The sequence below is a fragment of the Arachis ipaensis genome, chromosome B4, assembly GCF_059453495.1.
Source record: "Arachis ipaensis isolate K30076 ecotype BB chromosome B4, ASM5945349v1, whole genome shotgun sequence".
Classification (NCBI taxonomy): Eukaryota; Viridiplantae; Streptophyta; class Magnoliopsida; order Fabales; family Fabaceae; genus Arachis; species Arachis ipaensis.
Window position 1 is genome coordinate 331,765 of NC_142439.1, and position 27,266 is coordinate 359,030.

At 30.8% G+C, this 27,266-nt stretch overlaps 3 protein-coding genes and 1 non-coding gene across 4 annotated transcripts; 3 read left to right on the forward strand and 1 right to left on the reverse strand.

Annotated features, from left to right (window-relative positions):
- The first annotated feature begins 306 nt into the window (after positions 1-306).
- Positions 307-378, forward strand: TRNAN-GUU (transfer RNA asparagine (anticodon GUU)). The gene has a single exon. It is a non-coding gene; the product is annotated as a tRNA-Asn (tRNA).
- Positions 379-10,216: 9,838 nt separating this feature from the next.
- On the forward strand, positions 10,217-13,416 carry LOC107638413 (replication protein A 70 kDa DNA-binding subunit A-like). The gene is made up of 6 exons (XM_088485616.1): positions 10,217-10,787; positions 11,174-11,441; positions 11,579-11,675; positions 11,821-11,942; positions 12,049-12,133; positions 12,309-13,416. Exons 1-6 carry the CDS (start codon positions 10,698-10,700, stop codon positions 12,403-12,405), a joined length of 759 nt encoding a protein of 252 aa, XP_088341742.1. The 5' UTR covers positions 10,217-10,697; the 3' UTR covers positions 12,406-13,416.
- A 5,535-nt stretch (positions 13,417-18,951) lies between these two features.
- On the reverse strand, positions 18,952-20,544 carry LOC107638411 (putative inorganic phosphate transporter 1-7). The gene has a single exon (XM_016341665.3). The coding sequence runs from the start codon at positions 20,542-20,544 to the stop codon at positions 18,970-18,972; it is 1,575 nt and encodes a 524-aa protein (XP_016197151.2). The 3' UTR covers positions 18,952-18,969.
- Positions 20,545-25,563: 5,019 nt separating this feature from the next.
- LOC107638410 (cyclin-dependent kinase, putative (DUF581)) lies at positions 25,564-26,730 on the forward strand. The gene is made up of 2 exons (XM_016341664.3): positions 25,564-26,338; positions 26,428-26,730. The coding sequence occupies exons 1-2, from the start codon at positions 25,767-25,769 to the stop codon at positions 26,564-26,566; spliced, it is 711 nt and encodes a 236-aa protein (XP_016197150.1). The 5' UTR covers positions 25,564-25,766; the 3' UTR covers positions 26,567-26,730.
- Positions 26,731-27,266: the final 536 nt, after the last annotated feature.

Consider the following 27,266-nt stretch of genomic DNA (forward strand, 5'->3'; position numbering starts at 1 on the left):
TGATAAGTAGGTCCTTTGTTTTTGACAGGAATAGTTCCAGCCTTTGTAGCCCCTCGGGAGAGTGAGTCTACTTAGCGAACTGGCAGGACGCGGAGATCGATTGATCAATACGAATCTCGAGAGTGGATGGTTGCTCCGTTATATGCATGCGCCCCCTTGTCCCGGAGGCTCTCCGGCCGAGGAGGGGCTTGCTATCGTAACCCTTTCTCCCGGTGTATGTGAAAAAGAGTGACGAACCTTTTTTTGTTCGGTCATAGGTTGGTGTCCAAAGAACGAGAGTCGGCTTCCTTAACTTTAGTCCTTTGTTCCTCAGTAGCTCAGTGGTAGAGCGGTCGGCTGTTAACTGACTGGTCGTAGGTTCGAATCCTACTTGGGGAGAATTTTGAGTTCTTGCTTTTCTGACCTAGCGACCCATGTAATTTGTAGCCTTCCCCTTTGTTTCTAAACTAGCAGAATCGTGGGACATCCAAAGTGGGAAGTTTCTTGTTGGTTTCTTTCGTAACTCAATAGGTGATTTGCAGCAGCTACACCAGGGGAAGAGTGGGCATCTATTTATCTATTACTTTCTCTTTGACTTCGGATTGAGACTTGAAGCTTTAGCCTGAAGGAAGACAAGATCAGGAACCCCAACCCACTGTTTTGTGCCACGCGGTTGAGCTTTCCACTGTGACATCCATTCTTGTCTAGTTTTCTAATAGAGGGAAAGCAGCTCTCCTTTATTAGAGGGTATGCCTTTACTTGTCGTTAGGAGAAGTCGCTTCTAAGGTATCATCTTGTAGTTCTAGGATTGGTTGATGTTCTTGCCTAGTACGAGTCTCGTCTTCTTTTTTCTAATAGGATCAGTAGTCCGCTAGTGGGCTTGGGGTCTTTCTGGATGAGCTTGAAGCTTAGGATTGTTTTAGGGCAGTATCCGGTGGAGAGGACTTCGGATACATGTCATTCCGGTCGGTGACTCCGTCTGTCAATGTATTTCTTTCTGTCACTGGCCGGGCTCTGAATGAAATAGAAATCCCGTTCGTTCACCCTCAGACTTGAGACTAAGCTTTCTGCCTTGCGACTAGCCTCTCTCACTCAAGATAAGGTCAGGTGATCCCTTTCTGTCTCCTTCTCAGTTAGGTCCAATAAGTAAGTCCCTTCCCTTTCTCCGATCAATAAGCCCCCCGATCCCTTTCTTTGTCTTTCATCCTCCCTGAACAGAATAAGTAAGGCCCCGTTTTTTCGCGCAAGTGTCACGCATCCAACATTGTATCACATTTATCACATTACTCAAATTTCAAATATCAAAATGATTTAAATTCACCAAAAAAAAAAAATTTGAAACATGAATATTGGTTGACCTGTCGAATATGACACTCAATGGATACTATTTTGTTTACATGTGTTTCATATATAATAAGTATGTGTATTAATGGAACATAAAAAAAAAATGCTTTTTAAGTTTTTCAACTATGGCACACAAAAAAATTTAATGAGTTTCTAAGTTTTTCAAATATAGCTCGCGAGAAAAAATTAATGAGAAAGAGATTGATGGAAAGTGGAGATAGCCGAACTTGATTTTATGCTGATTTGCTCAGAAAACAACATGCAACCACTCATTCTATATTCTGCCCACGAAATTCGAAATTCTGGCTCAACTAATGTTACGAGTTGTTGTTTGTTAGAAAGTAGTTGCTTTAAATTACTAGTTCCCCGAATATTGTGTAGGTTATATAGATAATAAATATTATTTGTATACTAAAATCAGTTATTAATATATTTTTTTTTTTTACTAAAAATATGAGACTCGAATCCGCAACAAGATAGCAGACTTGAACCCGCAACCTCTTAATTGAATATGGGGAGTCTATGTCATTTGGGTTATTACTCATCGGCCAATTACTAATATATTTATATATAAATATATGTATAATTTAATTTATTTTTAATATATATTTATATTTTATATTGATGACTGATTTTAATAATTTATTTTGGCTATAGTCGTATATATATATATTCATTGTAACAGTGGACGGAGAAAATCGATTTTCTTTGTAGTTATTGCAAATGAAGGAAGGACAATCATCCATACATAGGAGTCCAAACCCAAGGAATGACAATTCACAAATATATGATTCTTTTCTCCAAATAAACGCATATTTTCACCTAACATGTGCTATCTCTATACATAAAGAGTAGAGTGTTTATGGATTGCAGATTTGTTAAATAGACAATGATTTTTATAAATAATATAAATAATAAATTTTAAAATTAGTTCAATAAAATAAAAATACATTACACGTATATACCTCTATCCAAATTACGAAAATTATAAGTGAAAAAAAGGAGATTACCATGTGCGTAAGGATAATGTTAGGTAACTAATGATTTTCTTAAACAATATAAACAACCACCTAAATCTTAATATTAGAATAACTATCCGTACACCTAGTAAAATGAACATCCGATATATTCATTGTTCACATTGTTTAATATTTTCATTTTCTACCTATACTTTTCTTATACGTAATTGTATTATTCACTAAATTCATTGTCTGCCTATATTTTTTATTGATATATATTATTTTTATATCAAAATAAGACTTTGAGTGCCACGATAGAAATCATATTACAATCTATTAATAGTAATACTTCAAATTTAAAAAATTGTTTTAACATATTAGATATAGAATTTGATTTAACATAAAAAAATTAATTGAAAAGTTTTATGTTGTCTATTAAAATTTCGTTAAGCACTACTTTGTTAAGTTTTATTGAAAAAACGTTTGAATACTACATGTTATAGTGTATTTATCTTTAGAATTTCTGTTATAGTAAAATCTTATTAATAATGAAGTCCAACGTGAGAATTGACTGAGTTATTTAGGTTTTGATTATATGGGAAAAAAATTAAATTCCTGAGGAAAAAAGGATAAAATTCTTGTGAATATGAAAGGAAAAGGTACCATCTTTGTATTGTGCACAAAATATTCAATTTTTGTCCCAGTTAGTGAGAGGCAGATAATATCATTTATTATCTTTGTTGTTACTTGTACTTATTTGGGCCTGTGAGGATAATATCCTCCTTGAAATGTTACTATAATTTTGACCAACCAAAATTTAAAAAACAATAAAGACCCCTGAACTATAATCAGGCTAGTACAATGCAGAAATTTTTATAAAAAAAAAAAAAAAAAAAGGTCGGACAACTTTTAACTTTAGATATTATAACATCACAAAATTTAAATATATTATACATACAATATTAAGAATTTTCATGTATTATTAGTTAAGAGTCACTCAAATAAAGACACCTAAAATATTTTTTTTAAAATATTTTTTAATAATTAAAATTTTACATATGTAATCGATTAAATTATATTATTTTTGTTATAATGAGATCGGACAAACTGATTTGACCAAAAAAACGATGAACTAAATGTTAAACCGGTCTAAATTAATTTTTTTTATAAAAAATAACTACAATATTCTATTATAAAAAATGACTAAAATACTCATATTATTGTTCATACCCTGGTCCAAATCATAAGTCAGGCTCAAATTAAGTTAAAAGGCCCAATCTGAAAAATTGGCCTTCACTATCTATCCGACCTCTTTGGAGGTCGGGGTCAACGTAAGGAGGCACTTAACACTTATCTAAGTGAATAACTGCCTCCGTAAATCTCTCTCCCGTTTCTATAAGGAGATCTCAACAACCCTAAAATAAAGGGACGGTTATCCACCATCAGAAGTGAAACTACTTCAGCGTGATTATTGGCTCGTCTCCTATAAATACCCTGACACTCAGGTACATCTAAATTCCAATATACTTAAACTTGCTTAATTCCTTGCTGACTTAGGTATCGGAGTGTCTTACAGGTATCACCTCCCACCCTTTTAAACACACAAATCGGACGGCGGCTCTCTAAGGCAGAACAAGTTAGAAACCACTCCATTAAATGTTTGGGCCTCATAAGTAAGTCCAATCCATATCCGATTTCAGGTAACGCCCGGAACAATTATATATATATATATATAGAAAAAGTCTAGGGCCAGTATGTAACCAGCAAAAAAAAAATGAGCTATTGGATGAAATCTCACACCATTAAAACCATTATTGATGGCTATTTGATGGCTACAAATCACAAAAGTTACTGACCCCTAGCATTCATCATATATATATATATATATATATGTGTGTATATATTTAAAAATCCTAAATCTTAATCCACGACAACACAGAGAAGAAAAGAGTTAGAATTTAAAATTTTTAAATATATATATATATATATATATATATATATATATATATTATCATTTTTTATAATAAAGATATGATAGTCATTTTCTATAAAAAAAATTATTAATTTAAATCGGTTTAAGATTTAATTTATTAATTTTTTTGTTAAATTAATTTATCTGATCTAATTTTAATAAAAATAATACGATTTAATTAATTATATATATTAAATTTTAATTATTAAAAAATATTTTTTAAAAGATGTTCTAAATATTTTTAACTGAGTAGCTCCTTTATTAGTCATAAGTCAAATTTCCAACCCAAATATTATTTGGTTTGGATAAACAACTTAATTAAGTTATTTTTGAAGAAATAGATTAAATAATAAATGCTTATATTAAAAGTAGTTTATAAATAAATTATTTTGTATTTGGTTTTTTAGTTTTAAAAGTACTTATTTTAAGAGAAAAGTGATAAAAAAAATTTTATTATGAAAGAAGTCATTTTTTTAACTTCTCCTTAAACACCAAAATAGTTTTTTAAAAAATTGTAATTTTACTTTTTAAATTGTACCAGATATTAATATTATACATTTTCATAAGTTAAAAATTAAAAAAAAAGTCACTTATAAACCTATCCAAACATGCCTATATCTATTACAAGATAAGAAATTTTACCGCTAAAAGTAAGATTTTATGTGCGTCACAATGCAGTAATTAAATGAGGTAGCTCGGGCAGGCTGAACGAAACCTATAATACTGCAATTCTGCAAATAAAGTGCTTTTAAGTATTAACTATTAAGTATTAACTCTTGCGCGGGGTCAAATCCTAACATTGATTAAGGGTTTGTTGCTTAGTGAATGTTAATTATATTCATTCATTCTCAAAAATTGTCTTATTTAATATATGTTTGGTTTACCTAACTATTGTTGTTGTTTTTTACTTTTGGAATTAATTGACTTGTGATCTAAAAACACATTTTTAAAATATAATAATAAATTTTTTTCAATACTTTTAATACATTCAATGTATTAGAAATATAAAAACTTTTTTTAGTAACAATTTTTATAAAATATATTTTTATGATATTTTTACCTATGTTTCTAGAATACAAATTATTAAAATTCTTAATTTTTTGTGACTAAATTAACTCTAAATGGTTTAACTTTTAAAGATACACATTAAAATTATTGTCAATAGAAATTATTAAATTTTTTATTTCAATAATACATAATTATCGATATTTTTTTTTGTGGTAATTCAGGTGCAGTTATTTTCATGTAAAGTTGTTAGTTAAAAATTGTTAAATAACAATTTTGTCAAACATTAAATTATCTAATAGTCCTCAAGATCTCAAGTAACAACTTTATATGAAAACAATTGCGTGTGGATTTTCATCTTAAAATATTCCACAAAATCCGTTACGCTAAAATTTGATTGCTCACTTAAAAAGCATTACATTATACATAAATTCATTTTTTTTTCTTTTTTTTTTCCTTGCAGCATATGATAAATGAAACCAGGAAGAAGAAAATAATGTCAAGGCCCTATTTAGATTTTGATGGAAAGTTTTATTAGCATTGTTTAAATTTTTAAAAGTTAATTTCCTCCAAAAAAAAAAGAGATAGAAGCAGTAATTAGGTGGGCTAAACATATATCTTAAATAATACAATATTTAATTAAGAATAATAAGTGAGTGTAATTAATTTTTTTCTTAATCTGTGTCTTCAAATCCTTTTTTCATGGGATGTAACGCTCGACTGGTAATCAATAATAATCAATGTGCTAGATTGAAACTAGGTTGATCTACATTAGAAATTTGTACTCCATTCTTGTAAGCAAGGTTATGGAATGAAGTCATAGCTTTAATTAATTTAATTTGTGCTAATAACTCCTGAGGTTATGTAAGAAATTAAAGAGAATTGGCTTAGGTTGTTGGTACGAGGGAGCCAAACTTTTCACGTGCAGTGTAAGAGTGAGACTAACGCTATCACATCTTAATTATTTGAAGACTTAATGTATTATTTTTCTAATTTTCTTCATGAATTAATAATCTATCCTATTACCATGAAACAAAAATCATAACAATCTGGAAGCTCAAATTATTCAAAGTGCAATATGGTCCCCTATCTCAGTTTTGTTTGTTTTTTAGCAAATTACACGTACCATGTCCTTATTAATTTTTTTCCCCCACGTATTCATAGATGAAGATAATGTTATCAATTTTTTGCATGAACCTAATTAAAGGGTTGGATAATGCGATACGCTTCTACAAATGTTATCACAGAGCGACCAATGAAATTACTTTAGTCACTCTCTCTCTTTCCCTTTTAGGCTTAGATGATTTACAGGGGATCGGAATTCAAGCACTCCGATCCATTAATTAGTTGGGTGCTTTACTTAATTAAATGAACTAGCATGGGTCTCATCTTAGTTCAGACAAGGGGCCATCCCCCTCCTCCAAACTTTTATTAAAAAATTAGTAATATTTTTTTAAAAAATAAAAAATAGGTTAGTTGGTTTAAATATTTTATTATGATTTAAAATACTAAAGTTCAATCTTCATTTCTTATTTTTATTATATAATAGTTTTTAGTTTTAAACATTTAAAACATGTTGGGTTTGGACTGAAACTGAATGTATTCACATTTCGCAGCTCTTTATTCAATAAGCAATACTCATTCTACCTTTGAGTTCAAATATAAAAAATTAGGTATTTTTTATTTATGTAATTTAATATTATTTTATATTTTACTATTAATTTAATTTAATTTTTTATATGATAAAAAATATTAGAATATTCAATAAGTATTGATATTATTATATTTGTATAAATTGATTAAAAAATTTAATAAATATTATAAATTTTAATATTTGTCCTTCTAACTTCTTTTTTATATATTTTACAGGATATATATTTAAATTTTTATATAAAATAATCATAAAAAAATCAAAGAATTTATGCATTTTTAAGAAGAAGGCTAATATTCAAGAAGAAGAACATATAACTTTTATAATATTAACACCAGTAGATAGTTCTTCTACTTTAATGAATCACGAAAAAAATGAGATACAATATTCAAAAGTTCAAAGACTTGCATCTGATGAGTTTGACCTTAATTCTTTGGAAGGAGACCCTGAAAAACGGCTTTAAATTTAACAATATCATCCAAATCAGAAAGATGGGGTTAGACGAGTTTAACTTAAATGGAGTTCATATCAAAAGCATTTTGACAATTATCTTCTATCTGACCTCCAAAATTTTATTTCAAGTTCCGCCACTGATCTCATTTAACGATCGAAAGCAACAGATTGTTCCTTGGTATTTTGTGATCACAAAAAGATTTGTTTTACTAGCTATTAACCACTCTAAATCTCTGGAGTTTAGACTTTGCTTAACTTTTAGAATACACAATAAATTAAACCTGTATCAAAAGTTTCATTGGCTGGTGCCTTATTAATTATATGGATTCATGCACTCACTTCTCCTCCCGTAAATGTGGATTATTTGATGAGAAGACTATATAAAAGGTGAAGAGCAAGTTCTGTGTGAGCCTAAATATAAAGACGTGAGTGTGTTTCTTTGTTAGAGTTTGTTTAAGGATTTTGTGGACAAATACGAGCATATTAGAACTCAAAGTTCATTTAAAAGGGCTGTTTCCCCTTTTTTCCTTGCTATATTTTCGAATCAAATGGAATGGTTCTTTCATGGGATCTAATCTGTTGTTTCTTTTTCAGAAATTTTGGATACAAAGTCCGTACGAACAACCAATGTATCAAATTATCATTTGAATTATCTTTTTGAATATATAATCAAATTCATTTTTGAAAGAATATTTATTTTTTAAATTAGTCTAAAAAATATTGTTGTAATTAAATTTATCTTTAACAAATTTTAAGTTAGTCATATTAGTCATTCCGTCACTGATGGCGTTAGAATTTATTAATATGGCACGTTAAGTAATATAAATGTACACACCTAATTTTAATTACCTACTTGATATGACCAGTAAATGTCAGTTACACGATTATAGCTCGGCAACGTAACCGAAGATTTAAATATAATATCGTAACCGATCTTTATTCCATAACGTCGGATAGGCCATCATTAACTCCTCCTGAAGACGTTATTATTCGGCTACTTCCATTCTCCAGACTATAAAGAACAATTTGAAAAGATCTATGAGGTACGTACAATTTCGGAATGCCTTTTGCAGGTCTCCGTCCCACCGTTCTGCTTATCACCGACGTGTGTCACATACTAGCTGAAAAGCTCGGCGACCCTCACTTTGAGACGACTCATACCTCGGAACATCCAGGCAAGAACATTACTAATATGATAAGTTTATAAAATTAGATCAAATTAACTCCGAATTTTAATGCCTCAAAATCTCTTCAATTTAGGGTTGAATTGATCTAATTTTATAAATCTATCATGCTAGCAGCTAATTAGAATTTTCAGGTATATATTGTGATTAGTATGATCACTTAACGTGCCATATCAGTAAATTTTGATACTATCAGTAATAGAAAAACTAATATAACTAATTTAAAATCTTTGAAAGATGAATTTGATTTAAAAAAAAATTTCAAAAACTGATTTGTAGATTGAGTGATTTTTTATTCTTACACCTTTTTTTTATATATACAAATGAGGGTGCATACTTATATATTTCAACAAATTTATGTAAACCCACGGTTACATACAAAGCAAATCACAAATCCTTCTACTAAGTGATGGAAAAGTAGGGGTGAGCACAGGTCGGTTTGATTCGGATTTATGGTAAAATTAGAATTGAATCGATCAAAATATAATTGGTTCGGTTTGGTTTAGATTTATATTTTTTTGTATATATACCCGAATCAAACCAAATTGATTAAGAACGGATTGGTTCGGTTCGGGTAATTGGGTACCCGATGACTTTGAAATTCATAAAAAAAAAAACAAAATTTTATCTTAAAAATTCAACAAGTACAATAAATATGTAACATCAATAGAAATAATCCAAACATGTTAAATACCAAATACATTAAAATATAAACATATTAATAATAAATAATCATTGTCTAATGGAAAAGCCATATATATTTTTTTATTTAATTAATATATGATTGGGTTCGCGGGTTGATTCGGGTTCTGCACCCCCAAAACCGATACCCGAATTAATCACTAACAAAAATCATCGATTTGGTTCGAATTGAATCCGATTATCTGTTGATTTTAGAACCAATTTAATTGGTTCGGTTCGAATTCAGACGGGTAATCAGGTATCTGCTACCCGTGCTCACTCCTATGAAAAAGAAGGGTCATTAGTAAAATGCGAAAATGAAGAAGAAAAAGTATTGAATGATTACATGTCATTTTATTGTTTGAAAACGTATACTTCCATGGATAAATAAGAGAATACAATGGATTTAAGTATTTAACTGGCCATCATAGTCCGAGTAGCATGGATATACCTAAAAGTTTTTGGGGTCAGAATGGATTATTATTTAGTAAATCACTAAATCCACAATAGCCACACGGCAAAATGGTTAATTGAGTTTGTTGGCCTGTAAAGCTTATTGGACTGGGCCAAAATTCTGATTTAAACAATATTGTGATAATTATCATTCTAGCATGTCCAAAGATAGAAACCGAAAACCTTGTGTATTATTGTGTGTATCATTCGAGCCAAAAAGAAACAAAAAAAAAAAAACAAAAAACAAAATTCTGTCCAAAAGTCATCTATCGAGCACCACTAATAATGAGTATTATTGTGTGTGTATCATTCGAGCCAATGGTGGTGGTGACTGGTGAATCTTAAAATAATATAGTGTAGGACCATGCTATGAATCTATCTATCTATATATCAATGGTATAGAGGAGGATTCATATCTGAAGTGGTATTTTGTGATTTTTTAGATTTTTTTTTTAATTCAAAAAATGTCACTTTAAGAGTCTCATGTCTTTTTGCGTTCCTTTTCTTTCTTCATTTATACTGCTTCTTTCTTCTCCTTTTTTTTTTCTCTTCGAAATTTTATTCATCTCTTCGGTTCTATCCTCTTTTTTCTATTTACAGAAGAAATTCAATGGGTACACTCTCTCTTCATTCTCAACTTAATCCCGATATTTTTTCTTGTTCAAAAATGAACCCATATCTGGCTCTCTGTCGGTGCCAGCTTTCGAATGATTCTTGCCACCTCTGCCATTTCCTGTAGTTGTGAACCATGAAACGCTCTCCAGGGGAGTTGCAGAGAGGCGCTGACGAGGAACGATCGATTGTCGTTATGAGATCCAACAATAGATTCTTTGGGAGGGAGCAGGAGCGCCCTTAGCATCTGGGTGGGCAAGATCAGATGATCCATCGTCAGTTCCTTCTCTCTTTACTTCCTCTTTCTAGAATCTGCGTTGTGGACTGGGGGAACACACCCGATCTATTCGGAAGAACCTTTTCATTATATGTTCCACTAGATCTGGTTTCATTGTGTCCGCCCAATGGATCAAGTACTAAGGACTTCAATTGTTCCTTCATTTAGGAATCATGATGTTGCAAATTCAATGGAAGTTGTTCTTGTTGATGCAGATGTGAGTGGTTGTTCATTGTTCGTTTTTGGTTGATTTTATTTAAAGTAAATGCCATTTCCAGTCCCTAACCATTTGCTCGATGGACTTCCCACCTCCTAAGAAATCTAAACACCCAAATCGGTCCCTATCTACTTTGATATATGTACGTTCCAGTCCCTATCTACTTTGAGTAAATGCCCTTTCCGGTCCCTAACCAGGGACTGAAACGTACATATATCAAAGTAGATAGGGACCGATTTGGATGTTTAGATTTCTTAGGGGGTGGGAAGTCCATCGAACAAATGGTTAGAGACTCGAAAAGGCATTTACTCTTTTATTTATGACTTTTTTTGTTCCTAAATTTTAGTTGTTGTAGCTGTTTTTTTATGCTTAATTTATTTTCGCAGTCTAACAAAATCCATGCAACTGTTAAGAAGCAGTTGATAAATAGGTTTAAAGAGAATATTATTGAAGGACAAACATATCAAATGGCATATTTTAGTGTTGTTCCAAATCAAGGCAATTATAGGATAGTAGAACACGAGTTTAAGTTGGTTTTCCTTAACCGTACAAGTCTTGTTTCTGTCCTTGATGATGCTATCCCCAAGACATGTTTTAGTTTTTGTCCATTTGATGAGCTTTTGAAAATGACCAACGATTATGTTTACTTAGTTGGTAGGTGACTTTGTATCTTTTTTATTCCCTTCATTTTCTTTTTTTCTTTCAGTTTGTTGTTTCTTTTTTGTTGATTATTTTTTTATGAAAATGTGCACTTTTGTACCGTAATTTTATTGATGTTTATTTTCTGATAGATATGATTGGATTGCTAACTTCTGTTGGTGAAGAAAAAGAGTATGTGAAAGACGACAAAGTGATGAAGGTGATTGTTCTTGAATTATCTTCAAAAGAGTTTGTTTTGTGCATCTTATCTTCATATTAATTATGTTTTATATTAGTTGCCTATTATTTATGTTATGAACTGTCCTATGAGTTTTTAGTGGTATTTTATATTGGATTGTTAATAGATCTAAGTTTTTTAAAATATTTTTTTTAGGTTGACAATACCCTGTGTTCTATTTGGGGAGTACATGGATGAAGTGCATCATTTCTTAGGTTCTGGTTATATGGAGCAGCCAGTTGTTGTGATTCAACTTGCCAAAGTTAAATTCTTTAGGGGTAGTGAATATTATAATATTCAGGCTTCTCAATTTTTTCTGAACTCTCTATTTTATATTTATTTTCCTGTTTCTCTTTTTTATTTATTCAGCCGGTTGTTTTGTAGGACAAGTTGGTCTACAAAATATTATGCATGCTACTCGCCTGTTCTTTAATCCTAATTTGGCTGAAGTTGTTGATCTCAAAAACAGGTTATTAGATAGTATCTTAATAAATGATATGTTTAGTTCATTGGTGTTCCTATTTATAGTTTTAACTTAGGTAATATGATTTCATTTTGTTATCTTTGTTTGTGTTTTAAGTTTAGTTGATCTTATTTCTGATTTTTTTTATCTTTTTCTTTTTTTATTCTTCTGTGATGATTAGTATGGTTGATCAAGGTATCAATGGAACACAACCATTGTTTATTGCTAATGAGGGCAAGGGTGTTTTATTGGAAGATGATTTTATATGGCTTACTTGAAGGTGCACTATTGAGGAACTTCATGATAACAATGAGGTTTATTAAGTTTTCGATGTCTTTAGTCAATTTTGACTTAGTTGTTTTTTAATAAAAAAGTTATGCAAAGTTATGTTTTTCATTTGTATCTCAAGGTTTATTTTTATGTTATAATAGGAAGGGTCTTTTGTGATTTTTGGTATTGTGAGATCTATTGTGGAAGAAGGACCTTGGTGGTATTCAGCTTGTGTTTGTGGGAAGTCAATTCAGCCTCAAGGTGGTGCATATTATTGTGATTTTTGTCAGTACTATATTACCAATGTGACTCCTAGGTTTGTTGTGTTTATTCTGTTTGGGGAGGTTCAAAAGGATGCAAGTGTATGGTTTATGCTTTTTTTCTTGTTGTTGAATTTAGTAATGGATAAGGTCTGTTTGTGTCATGTATAATTGTATCTTTACTGTGCTTGAGTGTGTCATTGGTCCTTGATTTTTCTAAGAACTATGTGTTCAAATTATTTCACAGGTTGTTTGTGGAAATCGTTATCCTGTGAGTTCTAACAATTGCTGGGGAAAAAATTGCTTCTTAAGATGGATACCAAGAGTGTTGGTGCTGATAAATATTTCGAAACTTTTCATGTGAGAAGAGTTTCCGATGATGCTGCTATTATTGCCATGTTTGAGTTGTTTAACTATGATGCTGATGATGAGCGTATTCCAGTCAAGGTTGCCTCTTCAAACTCCTGTATTTGATATGTGTCTCTTTCATAATATTGTTTTAGTTTATTCATTTCTTCTTCTTTATTGGTTTCTTGTCGTTTGATTTTCTTTTATGTTTTTATAAATCCTGTTTAGGATGGTTCTTTGGGAAAGATCTCTTTAAGTGACCATGAATATATTGTTGGCAAGAAAGATCTGTGTGAGGTGTTGGGCGAGGATATTTCTTCTGATTGGATTTGTCTCAATGTGAAGACAAACTGCGAACTTTTTATTGATTTTCTTGGTGAAAAGGATGTTGAAGTTCTTGGATTGGATGATATAAGCAGTAAAATTGATATTATGAAACAGAAAGGAAAAACTGAAACAAGTTTTTTAAACACTATTTTTCTACCATGAGTGTTGTTGCATGTAGAAGTGATTACAAAAGGTAGACATTGTATTATTTTTGTCTTCTATTAATGATTTCTTGTTATATATGTTCTAAACATACTGAATGGACTTGATTTAGGCGTTTCTTTAGCACAAGATAACATTGGCCAAATGATAAAGAATCAAGAATTATATTTGGTGCATACAAAGGACGGGTACACATTTAAACTGATATATACTTTGTGCCTTTTTTTGTAGTAACCATGTGAAAAACAGATAAATTACATATAACTGAATTAATAAAATCTATTATAATAAATTAAATGTATGTGATAACTCTCTTTTTTTTTAGGGTGATGTGTTAGTTCCAGATATAATAATTGCTAAATATGGTATCGAGTTGAAAGATGAAATTGTCCTAATTGATCATCGTGACAATTGTATCAAGTTTAAAATAAAAATCCAAGGAAAAAAAAATTGGATACCTTCACATGAGGTAGAAAATTTATTTGCTTTCTATAAGTTTAAAAGTATGGTGAGGATCTATTTAATGTATGTCACAAGTGAAATATTTTTTTTTTACTCCTGTGGATAAGCGAAATGCTCCAATCTATGTGGATTTTTATGAATCTCATTATGTTAAAGATATTATTCGGATATCTTTGTTAAAAGTTATTCAAGATAAGTTAGGATTAAAGTACTTTGATGCATTGGAAGATGTTGCTTCCGGTATAGAAGATAATGGGATGCACGAGAATATGAAAAGGTTAGAATTTACAATTTTTTTTTAATTATTGTTAATTTTGTACATGTTATATTTTAATTAATGTATTTATTATATATAACATGTACAAAATTAATAATAATTAAAAAAAAAACTGTAAATTCTAACATTTTCATATTCTCATATATCCCATTATCTTCTATACCAAAAACAATATCTTCCAATGCATCAAAGTAGTTTAACCCTAACTTATCTTGGATAACTTTTAACAAAGATATCCCAATAATATCTTTAACATAATGAGATTCATAAAAATTCACATAGATTGGAACATTTCGCTTATCCACAAGAGCAAAAAAAATATATTCCACTTGTGACATACATTAAATAGATTCTCACCATACTTTTGAACTTATAGAAAGCAAATAAGTTTTCTACCTCATGTGAAGGTATCCAGATTTTTTTTCTCGAATTTTTATTTTAAGTTTGATACAATTGTCACGGTGATCAATTAGGACAATTTCATCTTTTAACTCGGCACCATATCTAGCAATTATTATATCTGGAACTAACACATCACCCTAAAAAAAAAAGAGTTATCACGTACATTTAATTTATTATGATAGATTTTAATAATTCGATTATATGTAATTTATTTGTTTTTCACATGGTTACTACAAAAAAAAGCACAAAGTATATATCAGTTTAAATGTGTATCCGTCCTTTGTATGCACCAAATATAATTCTTGATTCTTTATCATTTGATCAATGTTATCTTGTACTAAAGAAACGTCTAAATCAAGTCTATTCAGTATATTTAGAACATATATAACAAGAAATTATTAATAGAAGACAAAAATAATACAATGTCTATCTTTTGTGATCACTTCTACATAAAACATCACTCATGGTAGAAAAATAGTGCCTAAAAAACTTGTTTCAGCTTTTTCTTTCTCTTTCATAATATCGACTTCACTGCTTATATCATCCAATCCAGAAACTTCAGCATCCTTTTCACCAAAAAAATCAATAAAAGGTCTGCAGTTTGTCTTCACATTGGGACAAATCCCATCAGAAGAAATACCCTCGCTCAGCACCTCACACAGATCCTTCTTGCCAACAATATATTCACGGTCACTTGAAGGGATCTTTTCCAAAATACCATCATAAACAGGATTTATTAAAAACATAAAAAAAATCAAACGAAAAGAAACCAATAAAAAAAACAAGGAATAAACTAAAACAACATTACGAAAGAGACACATATCAAATACAAGAGTTTGAAAAGGCAACCTTGACTGGAGTACGTTCATCATCAGCATCATAATTATACAACTCAAACATGGCAATAATAGCAGCATCATCGGAAACTCTTCTCACCGGGAAAGTTCCGAAATATTTATTAGCACCAACACTCTTGATATCTATCTTAAGAAGCAATTTTTTTCCCAGCAATTGTTAGAACATCATAGGATAACTATCTCCACAAACAACCTATGAAATAATTTGAGCACATGGTTCTTAGAAAAATCAAGGGCCAATGACACACTCAAACACAGTAAAGATATAATTATACATGACACAAACAGACCTTATCTATTACTAAATTCAACAAGAAAAAAAAAAGCATAAATCACATACACTTGCATCCTTTTAAACCTCCCCAAACAGATTAGCACATTATTTTTTTCAATAAATAAGAAGTCTCACGATCGAACAATACAAATACACCATGTCCGTCATTCTCAACAGCTATTTTGATCCGATATCTGATCATAGAACAATTACCTAATAAGAAATTTACCAAAAAAAAAAAAACACAAGAAAACAACTATAATTAGAAAAAATGGAACAAGGAGAATGAAACAATAGAAGGAAAAAGAAAGAAAAGAAAACAGAAGTCAATATCACATGCAAAAATAAATAAATAAACACAACAAATCTAAGAGTCACATTGGTAACATAATGCTGACAAAAATCACAATAATATACACCACCTTGAGGCTGAATTGATTTTCCACAAACACAAGATGAATACCACTAAAGTCCTTCTTCCACAATAGATCTCATAATACCAAAAATCACAAAAGACCCTTCCTATTATAACATAAAAATAAACCTTGAGATACAAATGGAAAACATAACTTTGCATAACTTTTTTTATTAAAAGATAACTAAGTCAAAATTGACTAAAGACATCGAAAACTTAATAAACCTCATTGTTATCATGAAGCTCCTCAATAGTGCATATTCTAATAAGCCATATAAAATTATCTTCCAATAAAACACCCTTGCCCTCATTAGCAATAAACAATAGTTGTGTTCCATTGATACCTTGATCAGCCATACTAATAAAAGATTAAAAAAATCAGAAATAAGATCAACTAAACTTAAAACATAAACAAAGAGAATAAAATGAAATCATATTAGCTAAGTTAAAATTATACATAGGAACACCAATGAATTAAATATATCATTTATTAAGATACTATCTAATAACCTGTTTTTGAAATCAACAACTTCAGCCAAATCAGGATTAAAAAATAACATTTTGGAGATCAACTTGTCCTACAAAACAACCGGCTGAATAAATAAAAAAGGAGAAACAGAAAAATAAATATAAAATAGAGAGTTGAGAAGAAATTGTGAAGCCTGAATATTATAATATTCACTACCCCTAAAGAATTTAACTTTAACAAGTTAGATCACAACAACTGGCTGCTCCATATAACCAGAACCTAGTTAAGAAATGATGCACTTCATCCACGTACTCCCCAAACAGAGCACAACATATTGTCAACCTGAAATTTTTTTTTTAAAACTTAGATCCATTAATAATCCAATATAAAATACCATTAAAAATTCACAGGACAGTTCATAATATAAATAATAGGCAATTAATATAAAACACAATCAATATGAAGATAAGATGCACAAAACAAACTCGAACGATTATCTTCATCACTTTACCGTCTTTCACATACTCTTTTTCTTCACCAACAGAAGTTAGCAATCCAGTCATATCTATCAGAAAACAAACATCAATAAAATTACAGTACAAAAGTGCACACTTCCATAATAAAAATAACCAACGAAAAAAAAACAAACTGAAAGAAAAAAAAGAAAATGAAGGGGATAAAAAAGATACAAAGTCACTTACCAACTAAGTAAACATAATCGTCAATCATTTTCAAGAGCTCATTAAATGGACAAAAACTGAAACATGTCTTGGGGATAGCATCATCAGGGACAGGAACAACACTTGTACGGTTAAGAAAAACCAACTTAAACTCATGTTCTGCTGCCCTATAATTATCTTGATTTGGAACAACACTAAATATGCCATTTGATATGTTTGACCCTCAATAATATTCTCTTTAAACCTATTTATCAGCTGCTTCTTAACAGTTGTCTGAATTTTGTTAGACTGCGAAAATAAATTAAACATAAAAAACAGTCACAACAACTAAAATTTAAGATCAAAGAAAGTCATAAATAAAATCAACCAAAAATGAACAATGAACAACCACTCATATCTGCATCAACAAGAACAACTTCCATTGAATTTGCAATATCATGATTTCAAATGAAGGAACAATTTAAGTCCTTAATACCCTAATTTTAAGTCTCCATACCTTCTTTGGAGGGTGAATCTTAGAAATAGAATTAAATAAAAGAGGCATTAGTTCAACCACCAAACACAATAGTGAGAAAAAAATATCACTCAACATAAGACTCAAATGTCACAATTTGAGGACATGGTTTTATTATTTTCTGTTGCCTCAATTATTGAAGTTGCAAGTATGTAGTGCATTCTTTTGAGTCTTGACGATTCTTCCATGTCATTCCTCTTCTGATTTAGATCGCCAGATGCTAGAGCATCATCATCTAAATTACTAACACCAACCAATTATTTTCCGCAAATTATTCGATGTTTTTAGTATTCTCACCATGATGATGTTGTGGGTAATAAGTAGTCAATGTTGCGCAGTAATTCTGATTAATATTAGCAACTAATCACTCACCATACATTGAAAATAGATTATGAATAGTTGTAATAACGTTCCTATAAAAATAACGTGGCGTGTTAGTACAATTCCTCTATTATAATTTATGTTTAATAATCCTCTACCCTTATTAGCTTATATTGTATGCTGCCTTTTCCCTTAATCAACTTTCCAATATCATGTTTTTCTCATAATTCATAATTGCTAATAATCATTTAGCAAAGTAGTAAGGATATTATTAGCAGTATATAAGTAAGCATCATTAGCCAGGAGACATGAATGCTAATTAACAGTATTAAATGTTAGGCACCAAAAAAGCAATATTAAATGTCCAATAACAGAAAGAAAATCTATATGATCCAAATTATAAAGAATTTAACTATCATATTTCTTTAGAATTTCTAAAGATATATGTTAATATTGTTATTATAAAAGAATTTAAAATTTGTATTTTAATAAATAAACAATAAAATTTAAACTTTATGTGTCAATTATAAAAAATTTAAATTAATAATTCTACTATACATTCTTATGAAATACATTAGCTAAATTTTTAACTAAAATAAATAGAAGTGTAGTGCGTCAAATAACGCAAAGAAAAGTTTAGGGCCAACAACTTTTTCAAATTCTAGCGAGCATGTAACCAGCAAAGAAAAATGAATCATTGGATGAAATCTCACATCAATCTCACACCATTAAAATCATCATTGATATCTATTTGATGGCTACAAATCACAAAAGTTGCTAGTCCTATCATTCCTCGTAAAACAATTATACTTTATTTTCAAGTTCATCTTCCTGCTCATGCTCACCTGATATCTCCTCCAAAGATTTTCCTTTTGGCTCAGGTACCAAAAATGTAAACAAAAACCCTAAAATGTTAACCACTCCTAATACTAGCAAGGAATTCTTGATACCGATACCGGGAGGATAACCAGCATCAGTCTTGGTCTTGTCCGGACTCTGTGCCAAATATAGGAATCCAAAAGCACCAATCATAGCACCAAGCTTGCCGGAAGCCGACGAAATCCCATGGGAGGTAGAGCGGAATCTTGCAGGGAAGATCTCTGCAGGGACGACGAAAGTGGTTGAGTTAGGTCCAAAGTTTGCGAAGAAGAATGTTAACGAATACAACACCACGAATCCAATGCGATTCTCTTTCAGAGTCCAGTGCTCATAAGGAATTGCGAGGGCGAACATGAACACTGTCATGAAGAAGAAGCCAACCAATTGGATGGTGAATCTTCCGATCTTATCAATGAATGCTACTGTAAACCAGTATCCAGGAATTGTACTGCAAAGAGCTATAAGCGTTTGAGCTCTCGCGATCTTGAAAACTTCTTCCAATGCGTTCATGGTTTTCGCAGGAGGAATCCAACCGATTGCGCTGAAGATATCTTTCTGGAAGAGATTCTGACTGTAAAATGCAACATCAAGCAAGAACCATGTACTTGCTGTTCCAAGCAAATGTAAACCATGACGTGCAGCGAATTGCTTAGAGAACAAGCCAAAATCCTTAGTTTGATCCTCTTTCTTCAACTCCTCTGCTTGGAGTTCCACTTGCATAACTCTAGACATATCTTTTGCAGCTTGCTCCATGTTCTTCGCAACCAATGCCGTGTAACGCGCGGTTTCTGGCATCTTCGTCCTCCAATAGTAAGTCAGTGCAGCGGGAAGAGCCCCAAACATAAGAATTATTCTCCACGCAAAATCTGCTTCTGGAACAGTTGAGCCTACTGGATCAACCTCATAGGGAGGAGCATCGAATTTCGCCTTGAATATCGATGAGATAACGATTGCAAATATGCCTCCGGCCAAGATTCCAAACCCCTGCATTGCGAAGACGGCGGCGATAAACGCACCGCGAGTTTTCTTGTTTGCGTACTCTGACATAATTGTTGCAGAAAGCGGATAATCTCCTCCGATACCGAATCCGAGCCAGAACCGGAAAAAGCAAAGCGTCGTCATAACCGACTTTGGTTCCCGGCCGAACGATAGGCCGGAGGCGACAGAGCAAAGCACCATAAGCAACAGAGTCATGCCGTAGACTTTCTTTCTGCCGAGCTTGTCACCTAGCCAGCCAAAAAAGAGCTGGCCAGAAAGTGTTCCGATGAAGGCTACGCCGTTAACTGCGGCGGAGACATCGGGCGGTAAGGTTCCCGGCTTTGGTGCACCGTCGACGTGGTAGTATATACGGCCAAGTAGCTTCGTTACGAGAGAGATACAAAACAAGTCATAGGCATCGGTGAAAAATCCCATTCCTGCAACGATAATTGCTGTGAAATGGTACCATTGTGTTTTTGCCACATCAAGTGCATTCAACACTTGAAGTTGATCCTTCGCCATCTATGTATAATTATCTCTCAAGATTTATTTAATCCCAAATAAACTGCACCTACAACTGTTGAAAACATAAAGAATGTCCAAGTATTAATATTATTAAAAAGACTTATTAGAAACTATTGTATTGTAAGTTGTAACCTTAGCTTGATGATTATATACTTCTAAGGTAGAGTGTACAGTGACTATCATTATGGTAGCTATTGCGATTATATAATTTTGGCAAACTTAAATATGACACACATTTTTATATATATATTTTTTAATATTATTAGTTTTATTTTTTAAATACTAAAAAAATATTAATTTAATTTTAACAATAATTTTTAAATGTTATTAAATTTATGTAGCTATTTTAACTACCATAATAATAATAATGAATTTGTATTTGTATAAGGATTAAAAATATACATAGCAAATAAAGTAAATGCCAAAAGTGTTTGTATAATGATTAAAAATACACATGGAAATAAGGTAATGTGAACATAATATATTTTCAGTTTTCATACGCAAAAGTCAAAACAGTTATTCTTCAAAACAAAGAGACAAGTAATGACTTAAATTTATTTGGATAATGTAATGCTAGTTTTTGTATGTCAATATAGATCTTTTCAAAGAAAATTTATACATAAATTTATTTGGCTAATATAATATACCACAATTTTCTTTTTCTTAATGATGATTGATAAAAAAAAAGAAAGATGTAGTCACATAATGTATGCATACATACTACATGTCTACATAGTAAAATTACACAAGAAGAATGAAATAATGGAAAAAAGAGCTAAATTAGAAATTAGAGATGAAAGATACTTACCAGTAAAAATGTGTGAAGCTTTAATGAGTTTTGAGAAAGAGGAGGAGGAGGAAAAAAACAAAGTGAAGGAAAAAAGAATTGGCTTAGCACAAATACGGTAAAAAAAAAGTGGACAATTATTTATAGATAACAAAATCGAAGCAAAAAATAGAGGGGAGAATTCAATAATTCATTACACAGCTATAGCCTACAGTTGTGAGTTTTGTTGCTCACCGAAGATTTTGGGATTAAGGTCGTTCTCCTTTCATTTTGATCCCTTGGATTGGTTTATATTCAATCAAATGGTTCTCTTTGAGTCAAGGTTGTTATAACTTAGATTGACTTGAGATTCTGACATTTGCAGCTATGTGTTTGTGTAATTTTAACAAATTTTTGTAAAATACGACCGACAAATATAAAAATTTAGAAAAAATAACACTTTCCTCTTCTATGAAATATTAAATAATATTTATTTTTTTTAATTTATAAAATATATATTTTTTTCTCTAAAAATTAAATAACATGCAGTTTAATCTATTTAATTAAAATACTCTTTAATAATTATTTTTTATATATAAATTAGTAATAATTATTTTATTATTTCAAACAAAGAAATAATAATATAAAATTCATTTATTATTGTAATATATTTTATTTATTTTTAAGTTTTTTATTATTGATCATGAAATATATAAAAATTTTAGATTAAATATTCTTGTAAGAGGTTAAAATATTTTACATTAAAGAGTATTTTAATTAAATAAACTAAAATATATGTTATTTAATTTAATTATTATAAAAAGGAAAGTGTCTATTTTAAAAATAGAAAAGTCTAGGGCCAACAACTTTATTAAATTCTGGTCAGTATGTAACTATCAAAAGAAAAGTAAGTAATTTTACACCATTAAAAATATCATTAATAACTATTTAATGGCTACAAATCACAAAAATTACTGCCCCTAACACTCCTCTTTCAAAAATAGTGGGGTGGAATATGTGAAGTTAATATATTGTATACGTTATTTATAACCGAAAAGGGAAGGAGGAAGAAAAGTCATAAGGATTCCATGCATAAATATGTAGCATGCATGCATCCAGCTCGACCACATACATGTGCAATAATATTATTATATTTGTAATTTTCTTAATATGATAATACCTACACAGGCGTGAGGCGTGTCCAAAGATAGAAGGAATTGGATTATAATGGTGATGTGGCTGCATGGAGATAGATTAAGGAAATTAAAGGTACATAAATATATGTCAATTTAGGCAGGTAGGTTGTCACATTGCATTGCATAAACCTGGCCTATTCTGGGTCTTACACGATTATACACTCCCACATCTATCCCTGACTCAATCAATTAAACCAAGCCTAGTGTTTATCTTCAAGCTAATTAAGTTACTGGAGTGAGGGAATGTCAAAATTGATTGATTGAAAGTCACCTTTATAAATGGTGCTTCTCAAAGTACTTTGGATCCACTACTAAAAAATAAGAATTCTAATTAGAAAAGGTTTAACCATAGACAATTAAAATTATAAAAGAGATATTATTTATGACTGATATATATGCTAGGCTTTTTTTCAGTAAAGAGCTATATGTATAAGTATAGCCCCACAAATTAAAGGGATATACATATGTTGTATTTTTGGCGCAATGGATAAACTAGTTAACTATAGATTCTTATATCTTTTGTTATTCTACCCGTCATCTATTATCGTATTAACTTGTTAGTATGTAGTATGTACACCTATAATTATAAATTTATAACCCTTAATTTCTTGCTGTAATGTACCTCTTTCATTGAGAATTCATTTGCCTCTAATTGGTTATGCGTGCATGCATGAATGAATAGATAGAGTTTCATGTGATTCTGTTTTGAATTGAGAGTTATAGCATGCATGTGCTGTAAGCCTTGTGGTTTATTTCATGTTTGATTATTGGATTTGTTCTGCTTCTGCAAAAGACTTGCATCGCAATTCAGATCCATTATTTGCTTAGAAGGCCCAAAATGGATATAATCTCAACTGCTATCAGATCCCACTTTTGTGGATAATATCTAATTCTTTAGACAATCATGTTGGTATCATAATTACATATTTCATCCGATAAATTCTTGTTTTATTTTTATTATTTTGAAAAAATATTGAATAGTAATTTTGAAGTGGAAAATAAGAGGAAAAATTAATATATTCATGAAATGGTTAGAAGTATAATTTTGACCAAATTGGATCAGATTCGATTTGTGTAGACTCCAGCATAAACCGAAGGATATAAATGTAATTTGAGAGTGAGCAAGAAATCACTTTCTGAAAGTGAAATAGGGTGGGGTCAGCTATGTTGTTCCTTTCAATAATGGGTGTCCAAATACATCCTTCATCCAACTATGCAAATACTTTCCAATCTTTCTTCTACCACAAATAAAGACAGTTTAATCTCGGATACTGAGATTATTTTTTTTATTCTAATGTACTTTTAATATATTAAGAATATAAAAAATATTAATTTTAGTGTTTTCGACAATATTATCATTTTTAAGAAGCTAATTCCTACTTATAAACTCTAGCATTTAGTCCAAAAGACTAGATAAATTATGAATATAATAAAAAAGTTTAGCAGATTAATATTTTTTAGTTGATAATTTTATTTCTTTCTTTCAAAAAGAATAAAAAAATATTTAATTAGTTTGATTTTCTTTTTCTTTCTTTTGGTTAAATCTTAATCACATGTAGACTACAAAATTATTGATCATGTAACATAACTTATATATAATTATTCAAATTAAAGTTTAAATATATTGAACCTTGTTTTCTTTGAGATCCTATACCACTATATCATTTGTAGTTGATTTTCTTCTGTCTAGTTGAATACATGTTTCTACTAAAATTAGTTTTGATATACTGTTAATATAAAAATACAATTCAGTAATAGTTACACATTTAAATATTTTTGACAATCAAGTTTAATTAAGTTGTCTCAAATTCAATAAAAATCACATTCATAACATTAGTGTATACACACACGCATTTTAATAACGCAAAATATATCTTTCTTCGTCTCCTCCTCCTTCTTCTTCTTCTTCTTTTGTTATCGTCATCACTAACAACACTAGCATTTTGCTAACATTTTTATTGTTTCTGGTTTTCTCTGGTGCCATCATTAAATAATTTTAGTTCATTTTTTAGTTTATTTCGGTTCATTTGTGAATTAATTGAGGTTCACTTGATACTGTTAATAAGTATTGACCAAACTTTTTATTCCTTAAGTAATTTCGGTTTATTTCTTAGTTTAATTGAGGTTTATTTGAATCCATAAATAAATTGTATGTGTTTTTGTTGATGATTGAATCCTTTTAATTGTTTGTTCTAAATTGAACTGATTTCGGTTCATTTACGTGTTAATTGAGGTTCACTTGATGCTGCTGATAAGAATTGACCAAATTTTTTAACAAAGAAGAATGAAATTATTCATTATCACTTTATTCAATTGTATTAGATTCCACTCTATTCCGTTCAATCAGTTCAGATTTAAACAAGTAGTAAAAAAGTCTCAATCATTAACAAAAACACATCGAATTCATTTCTAGATCCAATTGAACCACAATTAAACTAAGAACTGAACCGAAATTACTTAAGAAATAAAAAATTTGGTCAATATTTATCACTAATATTAAGTGAATCTTAATTAACACATAAACGAATCGAAATAAATTAAGAAATGAGTCGAAATTATTTAATAATGGCATCAAAGAACATCAAAATTAATAAAGATGTTTGCAAAATATTAGTGTTATTGGGGATGACGATAACGAAAAAAGAAAAGAAGGAGGAGGAGAAAGAGGAGGAAAAGGAAAAAGAAGAGAAGGATGAGATGCGTAATTCAAAAAGTTATTATAATAATTTGGTTAAATTTAATTAAGTATTTTATTTAAATATAAAGCTTTATTGATAAAAATATTTACACATATATTAAATCATATCTTATCACACTAGTTAGAATCCTATTAAGATTACTAAGTTTAAAAATCATTTATACCAATATAGGCACTATGTATAAAAAGAAATCATAATCTTTTAATTATTATTTTTCAAAATCTTTAATGTGAGTTGTGCATCCAACAATAAATAGATTTTTACACCAATATACTATACAATTTTTACACCATAATCTGCTTAATTAAATAATAAGAGAGGAATAAAATATTAATGTTAGGTAGCAATCATACCCAGCATAATTCCAAGCAAAACTAGGTGCTTAGTCCAACCACTCCATGAATGATAATGATATTAACACATCCCACTAACATAACAAAACATAAACATCACTCTTATAAATACAACCCCTCAAGCACACATTTCCACTCCCCAAATTCTCACAAACAAATTAACAAACACCTCCCCTTCACTCACTAAACAACAACTTTTCCGATCATGTTGATGTTGGGGAAGAGGCCCAGCCCAATGATCGGAAAGTTGTCCGAATTATTGGTCTCCGGGGGAGGCCGTGCAGCTGCGGTGCTTCTAGACACCGCAGCAACGGGTAGCCCAAGAAGCCCCTTGGATATGAAAGCTCAGCAATCATCGCCAAGGGGCTTAAAGGGCTATGATCTTGGTGGTGTTGGTCTCAAAATTGTGGTGGCTCTTGATAACGAAGAGTTGCCCAAACGCACCGTTTGTGTCCCGAATCTGAACCGATCGAAGCCGATCCCGGTTTGTTCCATGAGAAACCCAGAAGATGGGGAGAATTTTGACGTGGGTGGAAGCTTGGAAGATTACACGTACGTGACATGCCACGTGCCTAACAAGACCTTCACTAAGGTGTACTATGATGGTGGTTATAGTGATGTTCCAAGACATGGACGGTGCTACAACAACAACAACAAAACCCCATCATCAGATTTTGTTGAACCTTCATGCGAACCAGTATTCCCCACATCAAATTTTCTCAGTTCATGCCATTTATGCAGAAAGAAACTTGATGGCAAAGACATATACATGTACAGGTAACGATTATTTTGATGTTTGGCATGCAAGTGATACATATGCCGGATGGAGTTTGGTTAATAATTGTTTGTGGATATGGCGTGTGCAGAGGAGAGAAAGGGTTTTGTAGCCCAGAGTGTCGTTCAAGACAGATGATGATGGACGAACGCAAAGAGCTTTGTAGATCAGAAGCTGTAGAACTCTCATGGGAAGAACAAATATTCTCAACCGGGATTCTTGCCCTTTAATTTAATCAACATACAACTCTATTTATCTACGTACATATATACTATAAAAAGAAAATTTTGATCGGAAATAACGCTAGAGGATTCCGTTCCGTTGTACTTTTCCTGTATGTTAGTATGTTGCCAATAATTATCATGAACATGAGATGTCAAGTTTTTCTTCTTAAGTCGTATGGATACATTTAATCAAAGAATTTTTCTGGTGTGTGATAATAAATGTGATATTTGAGTTGATAGCAACGGGAGTGGACTATGACGATGGAACGGACCCACTGCCCACTTGCCATGGGCCCTACCATCCCGACTAACACGCTAAGGATCACAAAAGTAGCCAACATAAATCATCAACACTTGATCAAAATCCCAGCTACTTTATGCTTCGCAACTCCCCTTTTAATTGTTCTTCCGAATATGCCATTAGCATATTGTATAAACCATTCTTAATGGAAGCAAAATGTATACAGAGAAATGCACCGGATTATTCAGTTTTTGCTCCGCACATCGGATAAAACATTAGGGCGTGGAAGACAATTATTAAGGATACAAATAACTTTACTAATTTGAGAAAAAAATTAAAATCTGATTAAAGCATGCTTTATATCTCAATCAAGAATTTAAATTTGGCACAATCAATATAAAAGAGTTCATAAACATTTATTCGGTTATTAACATGTAAACGAAAGCATTTGATTAGTGAGTATTG